The sequence below is a fragment of the Crocodylus porosus genome, unplaced genomic scaffold, assembly GCF_001723895.1.
Source record: "Crocodylus porosus isolate Cpor-Errol unplaced genomic scaffold, CroPor_comp1, whole genome shotgun sequence".
NCBI lineage: Eukaryota > Metazoa > Chordata > Crocodylia > Crocodylidae > Crocodylus > Crocodylus porosus.
In genome coordinates, this window is record NW_017728943.1 from 21,013,025 (window position 1) to 21,025,446 (window position 12,422).

Consider the following 12,422-nt stretch of genomic DNA (forward strand, 5'->3'; position numbering starts at 1 on the left):
GGGATGAGACTGCACCCCCCAGCAAACCCCGGCTGGGGTCTAGGGCCAGGGTGGGGGGTTAAAACACCCCTTCCCTTGCTCAAACTTACTGCTGGCTGCAACTGGACTACAAATCCCAGAGGCACATGGGAGGAGGAAGAAGTGATGAGCAACTCTGCAGAGTCCTGCTGCTGTAAATCTGGACTGAGAATCCCAGAGACCTTGGGCAGCAGGAAGAAGTGAACACAGTCAGAGCGCCGTGCTGTAAGTGCCCCCTGGCCTTCAGCCTGAGCCACTGTAGGCATGTGGCTGTATTTCCTGAATCAAAGGTAAATGTCTGTTCATTTATGTTTCAATTTCATCTGCGCAGCTTAAACTAACCTGAAAAGACTGAATCGATTCAGCCTTGCGCTTTTTGACCATCTGTACCTAGCTCTGGAGCACAGAGAAAGAGAGGGCTTATAAACACAGGGCATGTCTACACGAGACACTATGTCACTGTAGCAAAGAGCAACAATGATGTAGCTCATTGCTACAGCACCTGTGGGCACAAGCTATGATGCCAATGCTACTCCGCAACAGAGTCGGAAATGAATTGTGTGCCGCCAGAACTGCACAGTAACAGCAGAGTGGGAGAAGGACTATTTGCTAAATCAAGTACTAAGTGACTGCACAGTAACAACTGTGCAGTTGGGGACACATGTAGCCCACATAGTGTCAAGTCCCACAGATAGTGTACCTAAATCCTCTCTCAAACTCTAAAGTGCTTCCCCTGTTTATGAGCATTTACATCCTGCTCTGCTCCCATACAGACACAGACAGATGGATGGACAGACCAACTGACCCAGAATTTTTTTTGGCAAGTATCATTTCCCCCCCTTTTATTATACAAAATATTTTACAGTTAAAATTTTCCCAAACAAAATCATATACAGATATTTATAATTGACAAGATCAGTTACAGAGTGGGAGGACTATTTGCACAAAAAGAAACAAATTTTTCCTTAATCATCTGTCATTAAATCTTGACCTGCCAGTACAGCCTGGTATCAGCCAGGGTGATTTCACGTCTAGCCAGCATATCCCTAGATATGCAGCCTAGAGTTCTCCTCTCCCCACTGTGGTTTCAGAGCCTCCCTCACCATCTCAGCAAGAGCAAAGCCCAATATGACACACTAAACAGGATACCGGGATCAATACTGAGCACTTGGAAAAGGAGGGGAAGGGGGTAGGGGAATCCATAAATTTCCTAAAGTGACATTTCCTCCATGTACACATCCTGGAGTCAAAACTCTTGTTTTCTCAGCTGAGAAAAATCGGGGTTATTAGTCCACACAGCAGGCAGAATTGCAGCAAGCCATAGCAGCGCACAATGACCCAGTGCCACTAGCAGGCAGTCTGCCTGAAAGGATTATCACAACAGGGTCTCATGTGAGCAGCTGGTGCCAGTGGGGATTTATTAGAAGGTAGTGCTGCAAGCTTTGTGTCACAGGGTCTCTTTTAAGAGGTGAATACAGAATAAAGGTCCTAATTCCCAAGCCAGGGACAGATACACATGGGAAGATGGTGCCACATGAGCTGCTCACTGATGCTTAGGTCATAAGATGCAAGGTGAAAAAGTTATACTCTGCTGTAGGACATCCTACAAAAATGGCAGCCAATAATTTGCCCCAGCAGAGCAAAGGAAAGATATGAAGAGGAAATATGCATGAGCCTTAATCAATTTTTCCCTCCCAAGAAATATCACTGCTGGACTGGGCCCATCCTGCATTCACAGGGGAGCCCATCCCCGAGTCACTGCTGGAGGCCAAAGGCCTGGAGCAGGGTGGGGAGGTCCCGGGCATCGGCTGCCCCATACAGGTCACTTTGGCCCAGCATGGAGAGGGCCATGCGGAGGGTGCTCCAGATGTTGTCGGACATGGCACCCTGCTGGCCCCGTGGGCCCCGGCTCTTTTGCTGCATGTGCAAGGCCTCCAGGAAGTGCTCCACTGCCTCCCTGCCAGGTGAGAGAGAAGATACATACACACACCTTCAGCTGGGGTAGATGTCACATCCCCGGGCAAACAGAATTCACCAGGTCTTGTCTCCAGACTGCCCAATGATCATCCATCACATTGCTCAACATTAGAGCCTTCACAACAGATGTAGCCAATACCCACGCTGTAACAGTGCATCTTAACAGCCCCAGGCTAAATCCCAAGCAGAGTACAGGAAGTTACCCCTGCAGATCCTGTCTATAGGGAGAGGCTGAGGTTTGAAGCTGTTGCCTGCTCCTGATGCTGGCAAGCCAGGTCAGATGGCACTTGGCTTCTAGGGCAGAATATGTCAACAGAACTGCTCTGCTCTCCTTCCCCTTTTGCCAAAGCTGAGGAGAATCCTGCTCCCAAAGGCACCACCTGGCAGCATTACTGTGGCTTCCCCAGTGACCTCACTCTGCTACCCAAATCCACCAATAGGTTCCAGTGGGTGCTCGAGTTATAGTGGACCTGGCTACCTCATCCCCCAATTCCCTACCCACTCTCATTGCCACTCACCGATGGGCCCCCAGGTTGATGCAGCTAATGCCCAGGTTGTAGCGGGAGCGGATGTAGCCCGGCTGCAGCTCCAGTGCCCGGCGATAGGCAGCCACAGCCTCTTCACTCCTATTTCCATTGGCCAGGGTGGCACCCAGCTTGTTCCACAAAAGGTGATCCTGGAAGAGGCAGCAGGAAGCAAGCAATGAAGTCATCCATTCATCTCCCTTTGCCCAGTAATCCTGTCCTTTCCCAATCCCACCACCCCTTTCCCTTTCACCCCAAACCACTCTCTCTCCCTTGAATTGCCCATCACTCCCATCTCACCCACCACTTCAGGTTAGTTTGTTCTTCACATCAGAAGCCTTCCTACTCAGGGCCCCAGCCTCCACCCCACCTTCCCCCAGCATACACCAATCATGCCACCCACAACAGCCTCAGCTCTACTTTGCTCCCTTACATTGGGGCGTGCACTTAATGCTGCACTGAAGCAGTCCACAGCCTTCTCATACTCGCCACTCAGGTTGAAGAGGACACCCAGGCCACACTGCACATCAGGATCCACTGCTGATGGGTTAAGGTGTACAGCTGCCAGAAACAGCTCCTTCACCTCCATGAAAAGTGAGCTGAGGTCAGAGAACAAAGGAGGTCACATGCTGAAGAGTGCATGCCGTTCCCTCCATACCCTCTTTCCCAAGGGTGACCCGTCTCTGAGCCCAGCTATAAGGCCTATTAAAGTACTGGGACCAGCAAAGGAATATCCCTTTCCTCCCTCAGACTCACTCAGTCAGCAATGAGCCCAGGATACGTCTGGAGTGCCCCAAACCTGTCCCCAAGCTGCTCCCATCGGAGTCCTTTCCCACCAGGTGAGCATAGGTAGGGCTATGGCGCAACCAATCACGCAAGGTCTCGCATGCCTGCTTTTGCAGGGACTCATTTGTGAAGCTAACAGCCAAGGCCATGAGTGCTGTGAGGTTCCCAGGCTGCAGCTCCAGGCACCTTCAGGACAAAGAAGTAGAGGAGGAAAGAGCACGGTATTAATGTATGTGAAAATATGGACGGAATACCTTGCTGACCTTTTAACAGCTCTTCTCCAAAAGTCTTTGGAGCTTATAAAGCTGAACGGTGAGTGCATCTATACATGTTATTATGCTATTAATTAAAATTAGTAGTAGTTTTAGTGCTATTAGTAAAATATTGCACAATAGGCCTTCCCCAGGAGCATGTCTACACATGCTCCCTGTTGGGAGCAGATTTGCTCCCATCTTGCTCAGCCCTGCATTCAGCAGCCAGGAGGCACTCCAGATCTCCTGCCCCCAGGTGTTAGCCCAGGGGATGGCAAAGGGCATGGGGCCAGTTCTCATGAGGCCAGGAAAGCTCTGCTGGCTGCAGCAGCAACTGTCTCCTGGACCTGTGCACATTGGGAGGGGACCTGATGGCACCAAGCCAGGAGACAGCTGCATTTGCAGCAGCTGGAGCTCTCCTGGTGCTGTGCCCATTGGGACACACAGTTACCAGAAAGCCCCCTGCTAGATGGGGCTTCCCTTCCCAGCAGGGGGTTCACTGGGAGATGTCCTGGATATGGGGCAACTGCCAGCAAGCCTCCTGCCAGACGAGAGGGCATGGGGCTTGCTGACAACTGCCTTGCTTGGTGTGGAGCTGGTTGCTCTGGGGAACAGGTGGGGGCTGAGTTCCCAGCCCTAGCTTTCTCTCCAGAGCTCCCAGCCAGGAGCTGAGCAGTGCTAGGACCAGAGACAGACAGCTATCTGTCCCATGGGGCCCACTGCTGCCTAGGCTAACCGGGAGCAAATTTGCTTCCAGCTGTCATCTACAAATGCAGTTCTGCACAGTACCTACTGTAGTAGCCTAATTGACTATACAGTAAATGCCCCATATGTGTAGACGGTGACACTTCATTGCACAGTAAATTAGTCTACTGCACAGCAAAGTGTTTCACGTAGACACGCCCAGAAAGTCTCACTTCCAGGTGGGTGAGAAAGCAGCATTTTACAGTAGCCAATAGAGCACTGGGATTTTATCCTTCCAAGTCTCTACTGGGTACATGATAAAGCACCAAAAACTTTGTTTTTTGAGTACAGCAATCATAAGATGCATTACAGGTGTCCAGCTAACCGGCCATCTTCACAAGTTACTCACCGTCTGAGGGCACTGATGGCTAAGAGCTCCTGTTCATTCTCTGCTTGGGTTGTTCCCAGGTACTGCCAAGCCTGATAAAGACAGACATGTAACTTCCTACCTATTCCTCAAGATGCCGGGGAGTCCTAATATCCTGAACTTCTCGGGACTGGGTGTATCCCTACATTCTTCCTCACAGATAAACTGATCTCAGAAGTGATTCAGTCTGATTACAATGATTAGCATGTCAGGGAGGGTGGAGCTGTGAGGGACAGAGTAACCACTAGGTAATAAACCAGTCTTTCTCTAACCATCTTTGAGGTACATTTCTGCCAATCTGATGCAAATAGCTCAGGCTTCCCACCTTCCCAGAAATTATTCTCAGGTTCACATTTATTCAGCTCATACACACCAGACAACTGAACTACCGACACCATTCAACAGCACCCAGCTTTGACACTAAAACGGGTGTCATCCACATACTAATTCAATCTGATATTGCTTCCCCTGGGAAGTGAAACAGGCTCCAAGAGGTAGGATACCTGGGGCAGGCCTGTTCTCTCTGTTCCACTCACCTCCATGTGGTCAGGTTTCTGTTGCACTGCAGCTTCAAAGAGCAGGACAGCATTGGGGAGGTCACCCTCCGCCAGGCGCTTCAACCCCTCTTCAAATGCCTGTGGGTGATCCCTCATGGGATTGTCTTCCTCAAACTGGTAGCCCTGCCAAGGAGAACAAATACGGAGTTAACACTGCACAGAGAAAACAGGTGCATCAGGGATTTATGTTCAGCTGGTACATGCCATACAGGATGTCTACAGATCAGCACTTCTGTAAGTCCCCCATTCTCCTGTCCCACCCATCAGTATCAATGGTCTGAGACACTGTACTGGCCCCCTCAACCTGTATGTGGAGCAGCTAGTGCTGCTGTGCAAGCAAAAAGCCAGCTCAGAGCAGAAGTGGGTGCAGCAATTTATTGTCCAGCTCCTTCCTTCCCCAGCCAGACTCAGTTCAGAGACCTTTCAGTTCTGAAATCCCTCAGGACTGGGAGAGGAGTGCCAGTTGCAGGGTGTGTGGTAAGTGTGAGCACACACTATCCTACTTCAGGGACCTGCACCAATTGGCAAGTGCAGAAAGGGATGGTATGTGCTGCAAGAAGCACTAGCATTAACTAGTATTGGGCAAGAACTGGCTTGCATTTCCAGAAATAGGAGAAGCACCAATGGCAGGCAGGGTTTCAGCAAGTACAGACGGCTGGCTTTTTTTTTTTTTAATCTGACCTTTGGTCAAGGCTACTGACAGACAGAGGCTAGCAGCAGCAGGCCTCCTCACAACATTTGTACCTGAAGAAGAGATGGGCAATAGAATGCATGGCCTACTCCATGAAGTCCAGTGAAGGGAGATCAACAACATCATAATGCTGGGGCCCATAGCCTCTGTTGCTCATTACCTTGTCATAGGAGGAGGCGGTGAGGTCCTCATAGTCTGAGAGCCAGGGATGAGCTTCTGCATCTCGCTTGGCCATCTCCTCCCACTCTGCCTGGAGCTTGTCCCAGAAATCAACGTCTGACTGTAGAAAAGAAGAGGAGGATGCAAATGTTAAAGAGCACCATTCTGCTAAGCAACCTTCACATATTCCCCACATCGCCTCTCTAAAGATCCCAGTCCCTCAACTATTCCTGACATGCATATAAGGGCTCAAAACTGAACAAGCCCTTTAATGCTTTCTTAGTGCCCTGACCACTCCCCTCCAGCTTTACCTCAACAGCACTCTTGGCCTGCTCAAATTCTGTATCAAGAGCTGACATGCTCCCAGACCCTGTGAACTGATCCACCCAGGCATCAGAAGCCCCCTGGAGAAGAAATAAAACATAACTTTGAAATTGCAAAAATGAAAAGCAATGCATCTCTGCCAGCAGCAAAAGGTGCTCAAAGACCTTTCCTGTCTTACCGCCAGAAAGTACTAAGTGTGCATGGTCAGTGTAAGGGACCAGACTTCCCAAATTATCCCATATACCCAAACACTACCATGAGGAAGTCCCCAGATCATTCCCTGCTCCTAGCTAGGTACTGCTCTGGAGAACCTCATGCTCATGAAGACCCACCCCCAAGCCTGAGCATTAGCAGGACACTACTGATGAAGTCAACCTTGCTATTGTCCCTAGCTCTTCAGCTGGGCATGGCTACAAGGAATTTTGCACCCCTGTAAGCATCTGGATCTAGAGTCCTACCTGCTGCTGTATAAACTCAGCTGCCCACTGCTCTGCCTGATCCTGGTCTCTGGGGGTCAGAGTCACCTGATTAGCTTGGATCGACACCCTCCCGTCACCGATCTGGCGGACAAACTTTAGGAACTGTGGCAAAAAATGAAATAAGGGTGGGCACTTGGGAGAAGCCTTAACCAACAATTCCCCCATCCACACATACCCCTCTCCACTAGGCAAAATGTGTGTTCCCCAAATCCAACAGAACCTGCAAGGAGGGGAAAGAGGCCCACTTCAAGAAGGTTGTCAGGAAGGGGGCAGTCCTGCAATCTCATCAAACGTCTCTCTCCAGGACTCAAAGAAAAGAGGAAAGGAGATACCAGATGGCAGAGGCTTCTCATCCCCATCCCTCAGCTGTCCCCACCATTACAGACATTTTTGTGGAGCTGCAGGACGCTTCTCACCTCAGAATTGTTGAGTTTGGGATCATCCACTTTAGAAAGGAAATCAATGGCAGTTTTCTTAAGATCATCTTCAGGTTGATACTCCTCATACCTGTGTCCAGAGAGAGGAACAGTCTTATATGAGACTTAGCAGTAGCAGGCTCAAAGTTTATTCACACAATCAGACATTTTAAGGGACTCCAATGCTGCCCTAATGGTGGAGAATTTCAGATTTGCTTTTGGCCCCAAACTATTCACTATATCTATCAGTGTGGAAGGAAAAAATATTGCTAGTTAATTACGCAGATGACACCAAAAGTGGTATCATTATTTCTCTCAAAGGATAAGTCAGTCATATCAACATGGATTGCTTGGTGGGTGTGTCACATTCAAACACCATGTTTCACAAGTGCCAAAAGCAAGTTCACACATCTGGGAATAAAGAACATTAGTCACAGATACCAAGTTAAGGGCAATACAGTGTGGTGAAAAACAGAAACCCTGAAAAAGGGTGTAGGGTGATAGCTGACACACAACTCAAGGTGAGCTCCCAGGAGTGGTGTTTAACTAACAGCTGTAATGTGATCATTCAATGTGTAAATGGCAGACTATCAAGTAGAAGTAGGGAAGTGATGTTACTTCCACTAATGACATTTGTAGAGTCACTACAGTATTAGTATATCTGGTTCTAGCATCCATACTTCATTAAAGTTACTGAAAAAACATGTTTCAGGCAACAGCCACAAGAATAACTTGAGATCTAGGAAACCTGCCTTGCAGAGATTAATATAGCTCAATCATCTCTTTTAGAGAAAAGTGAAGAGGTGACTTGATCACGACCAATAAGTACCTACACACAGGAAGAAGATTTCTAATAGAAAAGAGCTCTTTAATCAAGCAAAGAGTACAACAAACTCCACTAGCTGAAGCTAAAAGGACTTGAAATTTGAAACAAAGTCAGACTTGAAACTAGATGAGATTTATCCCTCCCCCCCCACCAACAAGTGAAGTAACCGCCGGAACAAAACCAGATAACTTTAAGTGATATCTGCCAGCTCAGTCAGGAGTTATTAGGCTTGATGTTGAAACCGCTGAGTACCTTGTCTAGAAGGACAGACTGGATGATCACAACAATCCCCTCCTTTGGGCTTTAATATATAAGGAAGCTGGAACTCCAATTGAATTTTAAGGTAATTGAAGCTGCCAGTCTTGGGTAGGAAGACACTCTGTGTCTCATCTTTCTTTAACCATACAGTTGAACTATTTATTCTGGGTAAAGTAGTTAAGACTCAGAAGTACAGAGACTATGGTGGATTTTTGACCCCTATCCATACCTCACTCATCCTAGACAATAAAAGTAGATATGCTAGGGAAGAACAGAAACTCACCATTTATCTGCTAGTGACTGGTCTTCCGACTCCCCCAGCCACAACTTCTCCTCTGACTGCTCCAGATATTCTTCTGCCCACTTGGCAGGAGACTCAGACAGAGGGTCTACACAACAGATTGAAGGGTGAGGGAAGAATGGGAAAAATAAGGTAAGACACACAAAGCACACACAAACCACTACTCATAACAATTTCACAGAAATTGGATTTTTTCCAGTTTCCACACAGTAAACAATATGGTCCAGGGAGTTTCATTAAGTGGTGGTATTTTCTGATTAATTCCATTTGTTTGTTTATTTTGAAATAAAATATATCATTAGGATTGACCAGCTACCAGATGGACGCCAACCCCTTTACTATTTTTAAACCTGTTTTTGTATTTGCAAGAGTCTTGTCCCACAAGGGGTACAGCAGCAGAGTGGGCTGCTATGTAGATCAGGGAAACTAGAAATGCACTGCAGATCTCTCACTTTTTAACAGAATCTCTCCAAAAGTTTCAGAATTGTTAACTATGTAGGATACCTATGTCCCAAAGGAATATTTAGGAATAAAGTCACCTAACACTGAGAAGCAGCCAACTCTGGGGGAGGGCATAACAGTTCTTGAGCCGTCTCTCAACAGTCCATGATGGGGGGGATCTGGTTGATGAGAGGGAGGCCAAAGGAAGGAGTTCACGTTCTATTCCCAGTCATTCTACAAGCAGCAAGACCTTCACATCAGTTCCATGGCTGAGGCAGCAGGCAGACAGAACCCTTCTAGCTGGGAACAAGACGTTCTCTCATTCCAGGCATAGAAACAATACAATACATTTCTTTTGAAGTGGGAAAAGCAGATCCTCCTGCTAACCCCTCCCTCGATCACAGAAACTGATGACAGATTTGGCTGAGACATTCAAATTTGTCTTAGGGCAGGACCAAGTTGCATCTTCTAAATAGGCGGCATTGAAGAGCTATGTGTACTCAAAGAGAGGTAGGGCTAGGCACTTCCTATGCCTGAAAGTTGTACTGGATTAGTTTAAATAATTTTAAAACCAATCAATTTAAACTGATATAAACTCAAACACACTTCTGGCATGTGAGCAGTTTACTTCACTTTAAGCTTAAGCCTGTTCCTAGAATCATAGAAACTGAGGGTTGGAAGGGACCTCCAGAGGTCATCCAGTCCAACCCTGTGCTCAGAGCAGGACCATCCTAGACTATCCTCCAACCAGCCAAGGCTTTGTCTAGCTGAGTCTTAAAACCTCCAAGGATGGAGATTCCACAGCCTCTCTGGGTAACAGGATCCAAGGCTTTACTACCCTTCTTGTGAGAAAAGCCTCGAAGCCTAGGGTTAGACTGGATCTCAAGAACCATCTAGTCCAGCCAGTGGAGATGCAGAATTCACCTGTTTCAAAGCCATTCCAGACAAATACCTGTCCAGCCACTAAATCTTCTGTGAAAGATCACACGCCCTTTCTAGACAAGTGTGTTCCATAGCTCCAACAACAGTTATAAAACTTATAGCTTTTCTCAAGACTTGATCTGCATCTGCTTTGCTGTAGTTTAAGCCCATTGTCAAATGTTCTGCCCTCTGTGGCAAGGGAGAAGTGTTCAGACTAGGCATACCAACTTCCTCCAACTTTTCCTCGCACCGATTGCTTTTTTCATCTTTACTGCTCACCTCTGGACCCTCTCCAGATTTTTCTTAACATCTTTCCCATAATATGTTACTTTGAAACTGGGCACAGTACCGCAGCTCAGACCTATCTAGCCACAAACAGAGGAGTCCTGCATACACTGCTTTTGTGAATTCCACCCCAAAACTGTATTTGTTTTTTTTTTTTCTTTTTTAACAACATTACATTGCCAATTCAGGCTGAGCTTGTGATCCACTAGTAACTCCTTCAGCCCTCTCTCAGCAGTGCTCCTGCCAATACGGTTATCCCCCAAGGGCTGGTTCAACTGGGGAACTGGGAGGTCCTCTTTAGCATGAGCCCAGAACAAGGGTCAAATTCACACCTCTGAGTCCACAGCAAGATACCATAACTGTTCTGCCACTCTGACCCCAAGAATTACGTATTCTTTTGTCAGGGACTTGAACCTGGATTTCCAATATTCTACAACTCCCCTGACAGCTGGATTGCAGTCAGTCTCTCAACTGACCAGCTTCTGTTTAAGTAAACTAAAATAAAACACTTGCACCAGAATAAGAAAGTGGCCACAAAGCAATTTAACCCAATTTAGCAAAACAAGTTCAATTTCCTGCTTTAGGTTACACCAGCACAACTTTCCCATACAGGTGAGGTGCAATGCAGAAGCAGCCTGCTCCAAATACTGACTGTGTCTTATGGGTGGGCTCATCTCACATTCAAAGGACATCATCACTGTGGGCTCACGGCAGAGGCACGCTACTGACCAACACCTTAACTCAGCTTCTCAAAAATGTGCCCTCACCTGTCACCTCTGAAATGAACTCCTGTGACCAGTCGGCCTCGTTGTAATCTGGGGACCCATCCGCCGTAGCATCTGAGGCAGCCAGGAATTCCTGGGCCCAGTTCTCAGACAGAGCCAGGGCTGCCACACCTGGAGCTAGGGTAGAGAGAAAGGAAGGAGGGAAGGTTAAGTGATGAGACCCATGTGTCCTATCCCCTGCCGGTGACTGGAGAAGACCTGGCTTCCTAATCCTCAGGCACCTTCTGCCCACATCCTCTCTCTGCTCCTATTAGGATATACCACTAGAGACCCAGAAAAGGCCCTGACATGCCTGCCCCTTTCTTAGTCTCCCTCACCTCGCTGTGGGGCTTGGCGAAAACTTGACTGCTCAATCTCTTGCATCTCAGCCAGCAGATCATCCATCTTAAAGGTCTGGGGGACACGGGAGAGCAAGGGAGCACTTTGCTCCTGGAGGAATTCTGTAACCAGCTGCAAAAGAGAATTAGAGAATGCATGCGTATGGGGATGGGAGGACAAACAGCCAAGGCTCTTGGATGAGGGAAGAAAGAAGGCAGAAGGTGGGTGGGAGGTGGGGGACAAGAAGGACAGAACGAAAGGGATCAGAGAGAACATGGCTGCAAGAAAGGTGCTGGGCAGTGACACATGGCTACACTTACCTCATCTTCAGATGCCACTCCCAGAGGCTTGGACACCTACAGAAACAAGGGGGCAAGCAATTACTGCAGAGCATTGCCCTCTGCTGCCATCCCTTCTCCTCCCACCATCACCACCAGCACCAGACTAACCAGCGCCCACCCCACTTTCAACCCAACCCAACAAGCACCTCCCCTCTGTGTGATGAACAAAGCCACTCCCAGCACAGCCCACCTCCCTTGGACACCCCTTGTGGAGAGATGTCCTAGCCGACATGATGGCAACTTCCTGCTTTCCAGGACCCCCCCAGGGCGTTGGGAACAGATGCCCCTGCACCACCAGCCCAACACATCCCACAGTAGGGTGAGGGCCCAGGGCCACCCACCTGCACCCTGCAGCCCTACACCCGGGGCGGGGGGGTGGGGACAGCCACCCTGTCGCAGCGCCTCCATCCTGTACCCGCGCCGCCCTGTCAGGCGACAGCCCCCGCCTCGCCCCACTGCCCTGCACTCACGGCGTCGGCGGGGCGCGCGGGGGGCCAGGCGGCGGGGCCTGGCAGCCCCTCCTGCCGCAGGGCCTTGTCCTGGGTGAAGTGCCCAGCCAGCTGCATGAGCGGGTTGGAGCCCCCGCACTCCGACTCCACCAGCTCCCGCATCGCCATCGTGGCCGGGGGGCGCCGCGCCGCCCGCGCCGGGGC

General features: G+C 49.0%; 1 protein-coding gene across 3 annotated transcripts; it reads right to left on the minus strand.

Annotated features, from left to right (window-relative positions):
- Window positions 1-843: 843 nt before the first annotated feature.
- PEX5 (peroxisomal biogenesis factor 5) lies at window positions 844-12,416 on the minus strand. 3 transcript variants are annotated; one of them, XM_019548872.1, is made up of 15 exons: window positions 12,240-12,416; window positions 11,749-11,784; window positions 11,428-11,560; window positions 11,093-11,227; window positions 8,661-8,766; window positions 7,294-7,384; window positions 6,857-6,979; window positions 6,386-6,478; window positions 6,076-6,195; window positions 5,204-5,347; window positions 4,650-4,720; window positions 3,276-3,491; window positions 2,953-3,118; window positions 2,514-2,671; window positions 844-1,975 (listed from the first exon to the last, which is right to left on the minus strand). In XM_019548872.1, exons 1-15 carry the CDS (start codon window positions 12,384-12,386, stop codon window positions 1,774-1,776), a joined length of 1,941 nt encoding a protein of 646 aa, XP_019404417.1. In that variant the 5' UTR covers window positions 12,387-12,416; the 3' UTR covers window positions 844-1,773. The 3 variants fall into 3 exon arrangements, with proteins under 3 accessions (XP_019404417.1, XP_019404420.1, XP_019404418.1); XM_019548875.1 differs by lacking the exon at window positions 6,857-6,979; XM_019548873.1 differs by lacking the exon at window positions 6,386-6,478.
- Between the last annotated feature and the right edge of the window lie 6 nt (window positions 12,417-12,422).

Excerpts from the sequence above, each read along its gene's own strand:
- PEX5 (XM_019548872.1), bottom strand. The coding sequence starts at position 12,386 with ATGGCGATGCGGGAGCTGGTGGAGTCGGAGTGCGGGGGCTCCAACCCG. Across the intron at positions 6,980-7,293 it reads CCAAACTCAACAATTCTGAG|TTCCTAAAGTTTGTCCGCCA; the intron begins GTGAGAAGCGTC and ends TTTTTGCCACAG. Across the intron at positions 3,492-4,649 it reads GCCATCAGTGCCCTCAGACG|GTGCCTGGAGCTGCAGCCTG; the intron begins GTGAGTAACTTG and ends TTTGTCCTGAAG.